The 17,919-nt window shown below is 32.8% G+C and overlaps 1 protein-coding gene across 1 annotated transcript in view; it reads left to right on the plus strand.

Annotated features, from left to right (window-relative positions):
• Positions 1-17,919, plus strand: part of LOC129232959 (E3 ubiquitin-protein ligase MYCBP2-like) — a 284,810-nt gene that overhangs the window by 249,027 nt on the left and 17,864 nt on the right. The window contains exons 73-76 of the mRNA XM_054867051.1: positions 179-276; positions 6,235-6,423; positions 12,691-12,798; positions 13,720-13,929. Of these exons, the coding sequence (XP_054723026.1) occupies positions 179-276; positions 6,235-6,423; positions 12,691-12,798; positions 13,720-13,929 (605 nt within the window). The remainder of the gene's footprint in view (positions 1-178; positions 277-6,234; positions 6,424-12,690; positions 12,799-13,719; positions 13,930-17,919) is intronic.

Below are 17,919 nucleotides of genomic sequence, written 5' to 3' on the forward strand. Positions count from 1 at the left end.
CTCCAATATGATTATTTTGATCTTGCAGGATAAGAGAAATATTGAACTCTATTTTATTCCCTTCAGTCATACCATTTAAGAGAAGGTTAACCATAAAAAATTGACATTTTGTTTTTTAAATGAATATTTATGTGTTGTAAAATTGTTCTTTTTTAAAAAAATTTCATGAATTTTTTAGGTAAACCCAGTTCTTCAGGTGTATGCAGGTTTTGTGGTTCTAGTAGCAGTACTGGTCTTCTATCTATTGGCAATGTTTGCAATGAACCAGAATGTCAAGTATGTTATTTTTTTCTTACGATTAGTGAAGATTTATGACCTATGATTGTATTGTTTTGACCCATTCATTATAAATTTGTTTGAATTATGTTCAGAATATACATTTTTTTTTTTTAAAGAGATGTAGTTATAAATTTATGCATGAACTATTATCATCTATCGTATCTTTTGTGAGAAATCGTTTAAATTAAGGGTTCTTAAACTGGGTGCCGCAGCACACTGAGTTGTCATAGGATGAGGTGAGGGGTGCAATGAAGTGTCTGGGGTATCAATATATATGTAACAAGAGTGCTCTAAATAATGCACGGTTGACCAGTAAAGAAATTCTCAATTTTTTGATACAGTAACAAAAATTCACTAGATCTTTTTTCATCGTCAGCAAGAAGCCTAACTGTTGGTAACACATTATCAACAAGCCACGTTTAACTACAAGGCAACAGTGTAACAGAAGTTGTTGCAGAAGAGTGATGTCAAAACCAACTGATCTTGTTACAGGGGCAGACTGGTTGAGTTAGGCCCAGTCGGCAAAAGAATATTTTGGCCCACCTCTGTAAAAGAAAAAAGTTAAATTAAACTGATGGATCTCATTCTTCCGTGGTCGAGCAAAGACATTAAACTACCACTAGTTCCTATTTTTCTCTAAGCTTTTAAATCAAGTTCAAAAGTTCTAAAAAAAAATAAAATTATAAAACGCAAAATGAAGCTAACTTTGACACATTTTTTATTTGCCTTGAAAGAAGGATACTAATGGCTATAAGTCCTAAAAGACATATTTTTTGGCATCAATACTGACAACATAGGAAGAATACGAGAAAAAGGAGGAATCGGGTAAATTACCCCGGAAATATTTCGAAATTGGTTGATCTATATTGTCTTAAGGAGTAAAGATCGGGAGAAGGGGTTCCATATATATATATATATATATATATATATATATATATATTTATATAGTTCCCTTCCAAGCGATATTTTCAAAACTGATGTCAAAAACTTCAATTTTACAATTTTTGGTTACGTTAGAGCAGAGGAAAAGGAAGGGGCTCCCCCATGGTTTTTTTTTCTTTCTTTTTTCTTCAAAATTGAAGTCCACTTCAGTCTATCTTTGTTTACAATAAAATTTGTGGGGGGGGGGGGGGGCTCTTTTTGGAAATTCTCCGAAATGTGAAGTTTTAGATATGCAATTTTAGGCTACCCTTCGTAAAATTAATGGAACAGGGAAGCATCAGGGACTCTCAACAAAAACGTTTTGACATTGAACTATTAAAAAACGCAAAACTATCTTTAGTCACGCTAGAGAGAGTTGTGTGTTCTCATCCTCACAGAGAGAGTTGTGTGTTGTGTGTCCTCACGTAGTGTTCTCATTTGGAAGCATTTCAAAACTGAAGTCTACTCGACCCAATTTTGAACTAGATTTAGTTATTATAGGGAATCCAGCGACTCTCTTTCGGAATTTCTAAATAAAAAAATTTCTTAAATAAAAAAATAAAATTTGGACTTACCTGGTTCTTGCATCAAAGCACTCAATTGTAGACTATGGTTGGTGACTTTAGGAGAAAGCCTTGATGTTACCAAAGGTAGAGTCAGGAGACACTTCTCCGAAGTTTTTTGAATTTAAAACACTAAAAACATGACTTAAGGCTTCCTTTGGAAACAATAGAAGACATAAAAGGTGCAAGGTTCCAGCTTCTCGAAACTTAAATAATAAAATCTTTCTCAAAATAAGTCAATTTCAAATCTTTTAGGGTATTAAAGGGTTCAGGGGTGCTTTTTTGAGATTGAAAGTCTTACTTTGGCTATATTTGAGAACGTAAAATTATCAGGATGTCCCCTGAGCTTTTTTGTCATCGAAGATTTAAAAATGCAGTTTTTTTCTGTATAGTGGAACTTTACGAGTGTGTGTACGTTAAAGTACTCACAGTCTTAAGTTAAATATGTGTACTCTCCCTAGAAATTTTTTCAAAATTGAAGGCCTAAAAACGTATTTCTAAGCTGTTTGGTGGCGTAAGGTGGAGGATTCTGGGGTTTTCGTGGGAAATTTTTTGACATCGAGGCTTTAAAAAAGTATAGGGGTAGTGATGCAAGATTCAGGAGCTCTCCCTTCTGAGCCGAAATTTTGTCCTGTTTTAGATTCAGTTTATCTTAGTCCAGACTTTTTTTTCCGTTTGTGATTCTGATATGAAAGTATTTGCAGCGATAAATTGCAATAGATCAATGATATTTCTTGCCAATTTACAGTATTTAGTTGAATCTGTCACAACCAGCTAATTACATAGTGAATGTTATGGTTGTCTTTTTCCAAATAGGCCAGCAATCCAGGATATTGTCCTCTCATATTTGTTGCCCCAATTCTAAATGGGCAGTCAACAACTTTCGAGGCTGCAGAGAGCAAATTTTTTATTTCTGTCAAAAGTTGCTCCCTTATCTGAAGTGCTTACACTGTTTTCTTGTCTATTAGCCTTTTTAATAGCCTTAAATTTACTATTTCACCACGGAATGGATGCATAAAGGTAGCTGGTCTATGACTAAAATATAATGTATAGCAGTGATGCCCAACTTACGGCCTGCGGACCACATGAGGCCCGCAAAGCAGATCTATGTGGCCCGTTGTTGTGTTCAATGTTATGAAATGCAAAATATGTTCTGAAACATTTAAAACCTACTGATCATCTTTATTCGGTCTTATGAACGATAGCTGCTAAATTAGAAGCCAAGTAGTCATGTATTGGTTTCTAAAAAGCAGATCCAAAGTTTGTATCAATAAAATAAGCATGCAATAATAATGGAAGCAAATTTTGGTTTATAATTGTCTTTAATTTTCCTTGTTTTCCCATTCTGTATAGAAAAATAAATTTTTATATTTGTTCTTGCCGGCAATATCCCTCTTAATATGAGGTGAGACCCTATGTAAAACTAAAAAATTTTGGGCACCACTGATCTATAGTATCAATCTCAGTTCTATAGAGCTTGTCCCTTTTCACTTTATTCACAATTCCGACTTGAACTTGAAGGGCAAGAACTAAAGTAATTTGTTGTAGGAAAACTTGTTTTACAGAAAAGGGTCAACTATTTAAATTGGCCTCCCTAAGCAGTTGGCCCAGTTGGGGATCCACGACCAGTCAACCTGGCCAGTCCTCCCCTGTCTTGTTATATGGTAAACTTTGTTATTACATGGTTCCCTGAAGTTTGTCTAGAATTTAAAAAAAAGTTGCATACTGTTGTTGAAACCTAAATTATGTGTTTGAGGAATTCAAAAAGAAAAATGTAGTTCTTTCCCGTCATTTTTTCCCAGGATTGTACAACCTTGAAAAGTAGATTGTAGTACGATAGGACCATAGACCCCCCCCCCTGAAAATAACGACTTATTAGTTGTTTACATTATAGAGATGGCCTAGGGTGCAGGGTTGTCCTATTTTGTCTGTCCCGGAAAAAACCGTCCCGGGCAAAATGTCCTTTTGTCCACTTTATAAGTAAACTGAAACTTTTGAGTTAAAAATTTGAAGTTTGAAAGTAATAAATAATTATATTAATTTTTATCCTATTCAAGTAATATTTTAATATAAAAATAGCATAGGGGCTGTCGGGGTAAATTGGGTGTAAAAATGACCTCCTTTGAACTTTTCAGTCCTATAATACATATACATATTTTTTTCTTTTTCCTGTTTCAGCTTAGCATTATGACTTTCCAGGATAGTTTTCTACAAACTACATGTTAATAGACTCATTTGCATATAAATGACAAACATAAGTTTCACTATACCCAAATTACCCCATGGATGAAGGAATTTGGGTATAGTAATGGTTAAACAGCAAAGCATGGTTTCAAAAACAATCTAACTCGATGTTTTCAAACTTAGGTTAAATGTAGTTACAACATAAATAATGGGAAAGTAGGAAAACTATTTTTTTTTAAAGTAATAAGATGTATTTTAGATACCAAGTCAGACTACTAATTATGTTAAATGTTTCAATTCAATGCCAAATTAAAATAAATATATGTAATGTCTACATACCTAAACTTGATAAAATAAATTATAATGCATGTAATAGCAGTTATAAAACAAGCACGTCAGCTATAAATTTTAAGATGTTTATCTGTGATATGGTGGTTTATTGCCCATAATAAGTGCATTTATAAAATTAAAAAGTAGAAATAAGAAGTTTTTAAAGGTTGGAGTTTCAAAACATTAAAAATCATATTTAAAAAAAACTACTTGATATTAATAAAAGAAATGTTGGCATGAAGTGAAATATGTTCTTACAATACAAATACAAATGTGATGATCAGCAACAGGCTCTGACTAGGCTGTTCCCTAGTCAGTTTATTAATCTCCAATGAGGATTAATGGCCCTTTTAAAGCTATCTACCCTTTTGCCTCTTATAGCCTCTTCCGGTACACTGTTCTGAGTTCCCACAACCCTACTGAAGTAGTAGTTTTTCTTAATTTGTATGACATTAACATATCCACAAAATATGCTAATACATAACTATTTTATGTAATACACATATTTTTTATATAATATATTTTATATAATATTTTACTAATGGGGTGACATCAATAAAACCTTGAAAAATATAACAGTTGTAGAAATATTTTTTGTCTATAACTCTCTTTTCTTTTTGGTATGTAAGCATTTCATTTGACTTTTCCATTCAGTTTATTTTCTACTATTGTATATAATAGTCCAGGGCTGTCCAACTGCAAAGAGCCCACGGGCCAAAATTTCGGTCACTGATCACTGGCGGGCCACAGTTTGAAAAAGTTGAACAGTAACCTTTTACCTCTTATGCAATAACAATTAATGGTTGAATTATTAATTATAAAACAGTGAAACAGAAGAATTATGAAACAATTCACTTACATTTTAAAAAACTGAGGCCGATCCGCCTTCTTGACAAGGGTAGGAATGTCAACATGGATGTACATCAGCATCGATGCGGGACGCACAATATGTGTTGGCGGGCCGCCAGTTGGACAGCCCTCTAATAGTCTAATCATGTCCAATAGCTTATTCACATTGTTAAATTTTATTATGTACTCTTTACTAATAATAAAGCTGAAAGTCTCTCTGTCTGTCAGGATCTCTGTCATGGTCTCTTTGACGCGCATAGCGCGTAGACCGTCCGGCCGATTTTCATGAAATTTGGCACAAAGTTAGTTTGTAGCGTAGGGCTGTGCACCTGGAAGCGATTTTTCAAAAATTTGATGTGGGTTCTTTTTCTATTCCAATTTTAAGAACAAAACTAATCATAAGATGGACAAGTAAATTACGAAATTATCATAACGTGGAACCGTAACATGGGCACAAGCCAATTGGCGAGATACGAAAGTGTCATAACGTGGAATCGTAACATGGGTACAAGCCAAGTGACGAGAAAAATTCACCATACATTATTTGTAAATATACAGGTGAACCAAAAGACCTTTAAATTTTTCTATTATGGGCAAAGCCGTGTGGGTACCACTAGTTTTAAATAAATATGATCTAAAATTAGCTGCATCAATGTGTAATTAAATTTTGTTTTTAAATTTATAATATTCTAAAGCTAATGATTCTATTTTAATTAAATGATTAATTCATAATAGAAAAATGTATTAGAATAATAAACTAATATTATTACACCATAAGAATAAATTTATGTATGTATAATCAGTTTATTTTTCATTTCGTCCAGTTTTGTCCAGTTGCTTCCGGCGTCCTGGACTTTTAACAAAAAAGTGGACAAAATAGCAACCCTGCTAGGGTGCCATGAGAAAATTTAAAATCAGCAAAGGGTGCCGCAAGTCAAAAAAGTTTGAGAACTCCTAGTTTATATACTATTTTGATGACCTTTGTAATACAAATCATTAGTTTTCTTATAAACCTGTAAAGTGCATGTAATTGAATAACACTGCTAAAATTCTGCTAAATAGCAATATTGCTAAAAAATAATACAAATATTTGTCTTTAATTTTACAGGAACATGCTAGCAATGCCTGCTCAAAAATGTTGAACTGTGGTCACATGTGTGGAGGGATATATAACGAAAACCCTTGTCTTCCCTGCTTACATAGATGCGGTGGTGATAGTTCCAACTTAAAACAGGATGCTGATGATATGTGCATGATTTGTTTTATTGAAGCTTTAGCTTATGCGCCTGCCATACAGGTTTATTTCTTTATTAATTCTTGAAATGGCTTTTATTAAATTTAATGGATGTGTTGTTGAGTTTTTGATGGTCTGCAGAAAAAATTGGGACGTTATCTATATTTTTTTTGAAGATTCAGTTTCAAAAATAATGAGTAACTAAATGTATTTCACAAGTGTGCCCAGTGCCCATCTCTCATAGAGCTAAGACTACATCCACCTCTTCAAATACTACACAGTACTCCGAAAAAACCCAATATAGAGAAAAATACATATAAAAGTACCTTCTAAAAATTTCAGTGCCACAGTCTGCATCATGACCCTCTTTCAGGGGGCTTGAATTTCTTTTAGTGTTTGGACAAATAAAAGACTTTAGTCAAATACTGCAAAACTAGCTCATTTGAAGAAAAGATATTCTTTCCTTTGAATTCCTGCAATGCAATTTTCTTGCATACTTTAAAGGAAAAAAATGTAATTGAAATCTTTTAATGCCCATTTTTGTCTGCTTCTAAGATAGTGTGTAGTACTTAGGATACTGTTGAAAAGTTTTTACTCAGCAGAGAGGTACCGTATTTTCGTAAATAAGCGCTGCATCGTAATATACTTTCAAATGTAAAAAATATTTAATGTATGTGCCGCACCCTCAGCAAGCCTGCACCCAACATTAAACAACTTAAAAGCATAATCAGTAGTAAAGAAAGCTGGATTAAATGTAAATAAAAAATATTTTTTTATTTTTCATAAGTATTTTTAATTAATAATAATGAAATATTTTTTTTAATCCCCATTTTGCACTTTTTGCCTTCAGCATCCCTTAATTGACCATCGCTTTCGATTGTCAATTTATCCGATTTCCTATGGCAAACGCATCTCTTGTCAATGCCAAACTCTCTGGCAGCAAGACGATTTCCAATTGCTTCTGCCTTTATTACCTTAAATTTAAAGGCTGCAGTATAACTTTTCAATCGCTTAGGAGCCATTTCAAAAGCAATTCTGTGAAAAAGTTCCGTAAAAAAAGATAAGCCAAGAACTCTCGAAAGACAGCAAACGATGCAATATGACAATGTGAGTGAATAGTAAAATTAGAGAGAGGAGAAAAGTTTCCATTAGGTTGCTTGACTACCCCGATCATCCCACTTTTGTGAGGGAGGTAGTAAAATCCCCTTTACAAAACTGGACATCCATCCCTCTCCCCTAGTACTTATGCTTACAATGCTGCTCTCCTTGATCCCTTCGCTCGACTTGATAAGGCTTGCTAGCCCACGTGGATCAGCGTTCTCTCCTTAGTGAAACACGTGCAGTCGCCGACTCATCTTCCCTCCCCCCTCTTTGCTATACTTGTCGCCCAAGGTTGAAGGATTGTGCAAAATGAAAAACGATGTGGTGCCATCTATTAGCAGCATTTTTCAATTTTTTTTTTTAAACTTAGAACTTTTTTTTAACTTGAAAAAAAAGACACTATCTGCCGCACTCGTTATATGCTCAGCACCGGCATTTTTAAAAAAAATTTCCTGTATTTGCCGCAGCGCTTACAGGGTGGCGACAGATCAGGGAAATCAGGGAGATCAGGGAAAAGTCAGGGAACTTTATTGATCAGGGAAAAATCAGGGAATGTCAGGGAATTTCGAAAAGATAATAAAAATTCAGGGAAAATTGATCAAATGAAGACAAAAAAAATTTTTTTTTTTGCTTTGCAAAATTAAATACCTTTATTTCCTATGCATTTTCCGCCAATTATTTGTTAAAAAAAAGTAAAATTATTGAGGTGCGATTATACATTGACACATGTTTGTGCATTTTTTCCCTTAAGGTCTAAGTATTGAATCTTAAGTTATTAAGAGTCATTTTTTTTAAAGCTTGGACACTTTTGATAGTTGATGTCTTCGATTTTCGTAAAAATTTCAGGATGTGTTAGTGGTACTATGATAAGAAAAAGTGAAGTTTATTTTTTTTAAAAACTGATTTGTTTGCCCTTGAGTAGAGGTCAAAGTTTAAGAACGTGAGAAAAAAGAGCTTAATATATGATTGCTTTGCTTCAAAACCAATGGGTGTAGCAAGCCAATTTTTTTTATGTGGATACTACTTGATACTAGGTACATGCTAGCCGAAATATTTTGGTCGCTCATTCATGGCTTTGAGGGCAAAGGTCAATTGAAAATGCTATTTTTTAAACTTTTTTTGCCCTGTTTGGGCCCGGATATCTGCTAAAGCCGTGAGTAACCCTCGAAAATAAGTATATACCTAACTACTCATCACAGTATAGTACTAAGAAAAACATGAAATAGCATGGGTTACTCTTTGCTTTAGCAGTTTAAACGGTCTCAAAGTCGATGATTTTTTAAAAATAGCCAAGTTTAGACGTCAATAACTCTGATCGCGACGCATCAACAACTTTGGGACACAGCTGTAGTTATAGTCGAAGTGGTCTATTTTAAGGTCCAGGTTAGAAACCCATGGCAACTAATAAACTTTTTTAGTTACACGGTCTCAAAGTTGAAAATTTGATCTATAATTTCAACTTATTTTTTTTTCAATTACTCTATGACTGATGAGTTAGTAACTTCGAGAAACAGTTGTAATCATACCCTAAGTGATGTAGTTTTAGACTCAGGTGAGAAAACCATGAGATTTAATCATCTTGCTTAATGAAACGGTTTCAAAAATGATAATTTACCCATAAAATGTCAAGTTTCAACTACGCTAATCCACGAGTCAAAATTTTGAGACACAGCTGTAATTACCGCTTCAGTCCCCAGCATTCAGTTTTTGACCCAGATTATATACCCATGGGACGTGTCAAATGTGTTTTAATATGCTATCCTATTGGCAACAGAGAATGGTTTCTTTTCGGAGGTTTTTTTTTCAGAGTTGGAGACCAATGTTCCTAGTTTAGCCAATTTGCCTTTCTTTTTTAGAACAGTGTAGGAAAACGTAATTGAAAATTATATTTTTTCCATGGAAATATGTTATCTAATGAATGTGCAAAAGTTGGAGTAGTCAATCATAAATGAGATCACGAACTTAGGATGGCCTTGTTTGGTGCACTAAGCATATTTTTTGTACTTCTTATATGCAACTTAGGGGTAAAGTAAAATATCAGACCTGAACAATAGCGGTCCACTAATACAGTGGTTTTTTTTCTGTTAAAAAAGAAAAAAAGGAAATCAACACGAAAATAGGTCTCAAACATTTTCTACCTTTATTCTTTGCCCACAATTTTCAAAAAATATTTTATTTGACTAACGAGAAAAAAATTATATTGATTATTTTTTGAAACTTGAATCAATTTTTGTCTACCTTACTTTCAACTGAACATATTTTGTTAAACTATATACAGTTTGTTACTAAACCACGTGTTAAGTCTCATTAAAATAGTACAACTATTTGAACACTAGTACTTGTAAACTACTTAAATGAAAAAATAGTTGGTTAACATAAAAAAAAGCAGTACCTTACCTTGACACAATATCTGGCCAACATTATCTCTGCTAAAAATTTAAAAAAAGCTGGTTGTTGATAGATTTTGTTTTGAATGCTCCGCCTTTCAAAGCTTCGGTTCAGTGTTGTTTGTTTAAAATGGCTACATCAGCCACTACTATCCGGTTTTATAGGTTTTACATATAATTTAATGCTGCCATCTATAAAATAAAGTACGAAACTTTTAAAAAATTCAGAAATACATTTTGAAAAGGGAGAAAACTCAACACGTGCTATTAACTATATTGAACAAGTAAAAGTTCGAATTAAAAATATATTTTTTTGAAATTTTAAAAGTGTCATGGGTATGAAGCAGATTCTAAAACTACATCACTTGGAGCACAATTACAGCTGTGTCTGAGAGTCTTGTTTTCGTGGATTAGCTTAGTTGAAACTTGACACTTTATGTTAAAATTATCATTTTTGTGAGACCGTTTAATTAAGCAAGATGATTAGATCCCAAAGTTTTCTGGCCTGAGTCTAAAACTATATCACTTTGAATGTAATTACAGATGTTTTTCTAAGTTACTAACTCACCAATCATAGAATAATTGAAAAAAAAAATGAAATTATAGCTCAAATTTTCAACTTTGAGGCCGTATAACTAAAAAAGTTTATTAGTTGCCATGGGTTTCTAACCTGGACCTTAAAATAGACCACTTGGACTATAACTACAGCTGTGTCCCAAAGTTGTTGATGCGTCGCGATCAGAGTTATTGACGTCTAAACTTGGCTATTTTTAAAAAATGATCGACTTTGAGACCGTTTAACTACTAAAGCAAAGAGTAACCCATGACATTTCATGTTTTTCTTAGTACTATACTGTGGTGAGTAGTTAGGTATATACTTATTTCCGAGGGTTACTCACGGCTTTAGCAGATATCCGGGCCCAAACAAGGCAAAAAAAGTAAAAAAAATAGCATTTTCAATTGACCTTTGCCCGCAAAGCCATGAATGAGCGACCAAAATATTTCGGCTAGCATGTACCTAGTATCAAGTAGTATCCACAAAAACAAAATTGGCTTGGTACACTCATTGGTTTTGAAGCAAAGGAATCATATATTAAGCTCTTTTTTCTCACGTCCTTAAACTTTGACCTCCACTGAATTGCCAACAAGTCAAATTTGAGAAGAAAGAAGCTACACTTTGTCTTATCACAATACTAGCAACATATTCTGAAAGTTTCAGGAAAATCGAAGGTGTCAACTATCAGGCTCCCATTCACTTTGTCCAGCTTTAAAAAAAATGACTCTTAACCACAGAATAAACTTCCTAAGCTTCTGTATCTGTAAAGTTGTTTATTTTATGTAGTTTGAATTTTTCTGCCAGGCGTTCCATGCTACGTAAAATAAACAACCCTAAAGGCAAAGAGGAAGCCGCCATTAAAGACTTCGCTCCATTGCCTTTACTCATTGTCTTGAAGTAGCTAGCATACTGTAATCACAATTTTAAGAAAAAATCTTTTTTTTTTTTAATTGATACTGCTAAGAGCTTAAAATGTATTTTACTTGGCATTTTCGATTTAATTGATGAAATTGAATGTTAAATGAAAATCAACTTTGTTTTTTGCCATTTTATTATTTGCTGTCGCTTTAGATTATACAAAGGGTTTTTTTTTTCAGACTTTAAAATTCTTTTATTTTAAAACCAAATTAATTATTGTTTTTTTACATTTCAATGTAGTTGGTTACAAAAGATTTTTTTTTTCGACTAATAATGAAATCATTTGAAATTGAGTTGTGTACATAAGTAAATATTTTTACTATTTTTTAATAGTTAAAATGCTGTATTCCTTCATTAAAACCTAAGTTCTTGATTAGAGAATAGCTCAATATGACTGGTTGTTTAAAAAGGTTCCAATTTGTTTCACATAAATATGTTCATTATTTACGTAAGTAAAACTGCATTAGTTCTATACTTTCACAATTACTTGTTATTCTCGCAGCGACAATTATGCTGCTTGAAAATTCAGTTAAAAATTATATCCAAATAATTTTTTTAAGTTTTATCATAATTAGATATGTCTTTAAGAGTGGTTTTAATAATTTCTTAGAATTCTTATGTTAACAGGTTACTGGAAGTAAAGAGTATTTGTTTCAGATTTCTTATAAAATTTCTTCGTAGTACAATTTTTGCTAAAAAAAAAGCTTTTTTTCAAAATATGTTTTTAATTAACAGCTTAAAACGTTTTAAACACTGCATTTTATTTAATATGCAATGGTTTTCGGGTAGGGTAAAGGAAGAAAACCATTATCCATGGTAACGTGTAAATCAGGGAAATTCAATGAACTTAATCAGGGAAAAGTCAGGGAACTTTTTTTCGTCGTTCCTGTCGCCACCCTGGCTTACTCCCGAAAATAGGGTAATTTAGTTCTGGCAGTGTGTAAATTAAATAATGGAAATTCACATTAAGTTTTAAGTAGTCAAATTCTTCGATGTAGCTTTTGAGTTGTCAACAATAAAGATCATTACTAATTATTTTGCCTAAAAGCAATAAATGAATAAATAAATTTATTTATTCAACTAAACATTTTGGAGAAGCATTTATAAAAGTATTTCAAATTTACAATCTTCTTCAGTGCAAGGAACTAAAGCAATGTGACTAAAATGATTGGGCTGTTTTTCTTTCATTCTCCATTTTTCTTATTTTGAAAGTTGAAAACTACCAGAAACAATAATTCTCCTGAAAATATCTGAACATACTGCTAAAACAGTTGAAACTTCTAAAATCTTGAAACTTCTGAGCAGAAAAAGTGATTATTTTGTTTCCTGTGTACTTAACTAATTTAATACATCATTTTTTATTGACAGTTATCCTGTGGCCATTTATTTCATCTCCATTGTTGCCGTGCTGTATTGACAAAAAAATGGTCTGGTCCTCGTATCACATTTCGCTTCTCCTTGTGTCCCATTTGTCAGGTTTGTCTGAAATTCTTGTAATTTGTTCTATTGTCTTTTTAACTTATACATATATAACTGCTATATTACTGGTTGCAGTTAGATTTAAGCTGATAAACATAATTGAATTCACTAGCTAATTTTATTGAAGTAAAGCAACAACATTACATAGCCGTTTCGAATGAAAAAAATATGGGGGAACTTGCTCCTTTCTCCTGTTTTAATGAACTTGTCATTAGTCTAAAAATTTCACAAGCTTAGTCATGACTTTCTATATGCACATCTACACCATATCAGAGTAGTAAGTAATAATAACTGTTCTTTGCTTATAAGATGAAGTAATGAACTTTTTATACTTGATGAGGTACTCTGCGCTTCCTAGTTTGAAGATTTTTATTCCAGACTGCTTTTCCCTGGCCAAACTGTATGTGGCTGCTAGGGAGCTTATGAGGATAACGCCAAAGCCTTATGATGTAGCGAAGAAAAGGAAATTAACTTATTACACAACATTGTTGTAGGAACTTTTTAACTATTAGTATCTTCATTTGAGTTGGAAACTTTGTTTGTTGTGTTATATTCTTAAGTTCATTCTTGATTATATTAGCATGTCTACAAAAAATGAGGTAATTGCTATGAGTTTTATTAACAGCAGAAGGAATGAAGTTATTTTTTAATCCATTCACTATATTAAGATCATTGCTATCCTTCCAGATCCCTGCTAAATGGCTGTATAATGTATGTCTGTTGCAACAGGTGACAATGTAACAGTAGCAATTTAAACAACTTTTTTTCTTATTTGGCAAGAAATTATAATTTGTTATTGACTGAAGGATTAGTTGATAATTGTGTAAATGATATTTTACAATAGGAAGTGTGCATACACAACTTTTTACTTCTCCAAAAATATCAAAATGAAAATTTTTTTATCTTTCTGTTTTCCAGGCACCTATGGATCATTCTGTTTTGAAAGATTTACTTGATCCAGCAAGAAACTTATTTGAAGATGTCAAACGAAAAGCCCTGATGAGACTTGAGTATGAAGGTTTGCACAAAGCAGAAGCAATCACAACCCCCGGCACTAGATTTTATAAGGATCCCGCTGGCTTTGCTATGGATCGCTATGCATATTATGTTTGCTATAAATGTAAAAAGGTAATCATTATGTGAACAAGAAAGTTTTTTTCTTACCAACTATGATAGCTGTACTATAAATAGTTTCTTAAAAAGAAATTTATTTGAACATCAAATTTACTAGTAAAAAACAAGTATTCTTTTATCTTTATATTAATTTGCTTTGCATTTGATTTATCTTAGTAAAAAGTTATTTTTTGATTCTTTCGAACTGTGCATTCGAACTATGAAGAACTAATGTATTTAGTATTGTGCATCAAATAATATACAGGGTGAGTCAAAATGAATATAACGATTACAAACGGCTATAACTATTTAATTTTTAAAAATATTGATAAGATTTACACAGAATGTAGACAAAACTTCAAAAAAATTTTGCGGTGTAAAGTGCAGGTGCGGCGAAGTGGAAGTCTGCACATCCACCTATTCAAATTTTGCAACGACAAGAAACCTGTTCAGTGCCTCGTCTGACTCATGGAAATGGCTAGTCCCGTGCAGAAAGCATTCTGCATGTTGGAATTTAACAGTTGTCATTCTGTTATTATCTGTTTGTTTACATTCTGTGTAAGTCTTATCGATATTTTTTTCATTAAATAGTTATAGCCATTTGTGATCGCTATATTCATTTTGACTCACCCTGTATTTTACTGTAGTGCTCAAGATGTCTTTGCAGCTTCACCAATTCTTCTCAGTGTTTTCTTTTCAATCACGATTGCTTATTGTTTTCTCTTGATCGTAGTTGATGTTCAGAGATTCAGACTGAGGAGTCAGTCACCTTTCTCACTTTTAGTCACCTTTTGAAATTTTGGTTACTTTTAATCACCTTTTGCAATTTTTGTCACCTTTCTCACTTTTCTTCAAATTTGCTTTAGGAAAATCTTTTTTTTTTTTTTGATAATTTAATTCTTGAAAACTATCTGAAAAATAGCTTTAACAATGAAAATAATTTTAAAAGTAGTATTAAATGTGCCCCCCCCCCTCACCTTGGTGTTGTTTAAGAAAAATAGCTATGCCACTGGGAAATCGGGGAATTCTCAGGGTCACAAAAGTTTTATTTTGTGGAAAATATCAGAGATTTTTTTTTTTTTTTTTGTCGCTTACGATTGCACCTTAAGACAGCCCCAGATCAGTCATCCTATCCCCTTTCGACCTTCCACTTTTACAGCAAGTCACGCCTAAATGCCATTTTGTTTTCTATTGTGTTTCTTACTGCAGAGCGTTTCACTAAGTTCAGCTGCGAAGTTCATTTCTGCTTACAACATAATTGGAATTGAAATTGATGTAGAAGGAAAAACAAGAGCAAAAAAGAGGATTATGAAGGAAATGGAAAAAATTAAATCATCTATTGAAAGTGAAACTGAAGCTCTGAATGAAAAAAAAGGATCATCTTTAAACCAAAGCAGCAAGATAAGAACTGTTTGCTGAAGCTTCTTAAAAACTAAAAAAAGGTCTGGGAAAAAATGACCTTCAGGCAGCAAAAGAAGCTCAAAAGACCAAGAGAGAGTTAAAAGTGTCCAAACTTAAGAAAAAGTGAAAGAGAAAGAAGTGGAAATAATTCAGAAGCAGTAGAAAAAAGAAACGCAAATGTTTTCACATCATTTTGTAGTTTTTAGCCAAAAATGTAAGTAAATAATACCAATGCGACATTTTTTGGCCCTCCTGATTTGAACGAAAAACTCCTGCTTTTTAAGAAATCTTCTGTTTTGCAATTGATTTCTACCAGTCAGGCCTGGATCTGTAAACTTCAAGCCCCAACAATGAAATCCCCCCCCACCCCGAAAAGAAAACTGTTTCTGCATAATTTTCAACAAGCTTAATCTAGCCCTGATAAAAAAATAAATAAATAAACCGTTTTAAAAATATGATTGAATAACATAAAAAAAATATAAGGTAAATGCTCCAGTAGGCACCCATTTAAGAGATTAGTTGTTGAGTTTTGTTAACCTATAAATTTCAGCTATCAATACAACAACAAAAACAATGTAAACCTTTAGGCTGTACCTTTTTGATAATGATCCACAAACTTGTTTCTGGAATAAAAAAAATGCTTTAGAAGTCGGTCATAGAAACCCAGTGCTCGGCCATGCATGAGCCAGCAGTTGGCCGTTTCATTTTCGTTACTCTTATGAGGTATAAGTGAATAAATTTGAACAAAACTGAATGCGAAACTTACAGCACAGCAGTATACTTATAAAATTAATTATTCCATTGATTATGAAAGAGTTTTGCGTTCTGGATGTCTTCATAATGTTTTATCTTCTAAAATGCAATCAGATTGAATATGCATCTCATGCAAAAAATTTTCATAATTTATCTTCTACATTAGTGGTTCTCAACCTATGGGGGGGGGGGGGTAAAAGAATATCAAGGTGGGGAGGGGAGGGCATTAGGATATATCATATAAAATAAAATAAACCCCCTCATTAATGTTGTGAAAGTGACTAATGTGTATGCCAACCTCACTTGAATCCTAAATTACCTCAAAAAATTGTATTTACTTTTTTCATCTTGGATTTCATATGTTCTAGTAATGAGCTGTTCAAAAAAAAGCTTTGAACAGCTGAGTTATATTTCGTGTGTGAAGCTATCTAGATTTTTCCTTATTTAATTGTTTTCAGCTATTCATATCAGCTCCAATTTCCAATTAGATTGCTTGTATTAAGCATGTACGGAGGGAGAGGGGGGGGGAGTGACCTGATGTCAGTCTTCAAAGAGTCTGCAAATTCTGTAAGTTTGAGAACCCCTGTTCTACGTCATTAACTAAAATGATATATGCTGCGAAAGAAGAAATTTGATAAATAGAAAGGACTCGGGTTAAGCTGGATTTTTTTTGGGGGGGGGAGGCATTTTGAAAACTTCCAAAACATGAGAATTTGGACTCCCCCTCCCCCCCCCCCATCCTGGCACAAAAAGGTTTCAGTGTTAATTGTTTATGTTAACATTAAGACTTGATAGAGAACGAAAGAGTTGATAGAATTCACATGACCCATAAAGAGCGAATTATTGATTAATATGATTGACATTTGACTAGTCTATGTTCATTACAACAAAACTTCAACCTATGGAACATAAAATTAAAATTGTAGTTTTGGAAATAATTTCACCTCAAAACAATAAAAGTAAAAATCCTTTTACTTAAAAGATTAGCAATCAAGGTCACGTCTAAAACAAAATTTATCATAAAAAACAATGGTACTTCGTTGCGAATGAACTGCAGTAAGATGAATTATCTAGGCTCGTCCGCGCTTTCAAAGTTTTTCGGCGGGGGGGGGGGGCAAAGGATATGAATTCAGTTCATTTTGAAGAAAAAAAGCATCAAAATATAGGCAAAAATGCATAATTGCATTCTGTTGCGAAAATCCAGAGAGATCAATTGCCCCCCCCCCTATTGATTGCCCAAGTGATGGGCCTGTATGTAGGTAAATTGAAAATTCAGACATTTGGGGTGTCATGAAGATAATCATGCATCCTTCAACAAGAATATTAGTGAACGATGAATAAACTAAAATGGAATTAGTAGCTACGTAATGCAATTTTGAAGCTAAGTCAGCATTATTTTAAACAAGAAATAAATTTTGATTTCCTAAAGAAGAAAACCCAAGGAAATAAATATTTGGTTATGGAAGCAGTGGTAAAAAATGTTACCAACATTTAAAATAATTAGCCTTAGTAAAATCAAACCATAGACATAAGATGGTTTGATAAGAAAGACCATAAATCTCCATTTGGTAATAACATGTTAAAAGTAATAAAACATTTATTCTAAACGCAACGATGGATTAAATTTACAACACTAGTTTTCAAGAATTCTAAATTAAAATCAACGATAGAGGCAATAAAATGACAAAATAACCCCCTTTTCTATAAAAAAGTTTAGGCAGAAAGTTTAAACGTTTTCTTTAGAAGAAATAACGTTAGAAAGATAATTTCTTCTCAAAACAGATTAATTGCCGCTGTGTCAATATTTTATTTCAATTAGTATTTGATGAACATTAGGAAATCCATATTAGG

The sequence above is a fragment of the Uloborus diversus genome, chromosome 1 (assembly GCF_026930045.1).
Source record: "Uloborus diversus isolate 005 chromosome 1, Udiv.v.3.1, whole genome shotgun sequence".
Classification (NCBI taxonomy): domain Eukaryota; kingdom Metazoa; phylum Arthropoda; class Arachnida; order Araneae; family Uloboridae; genus Uloborus; species Uloborus diversus.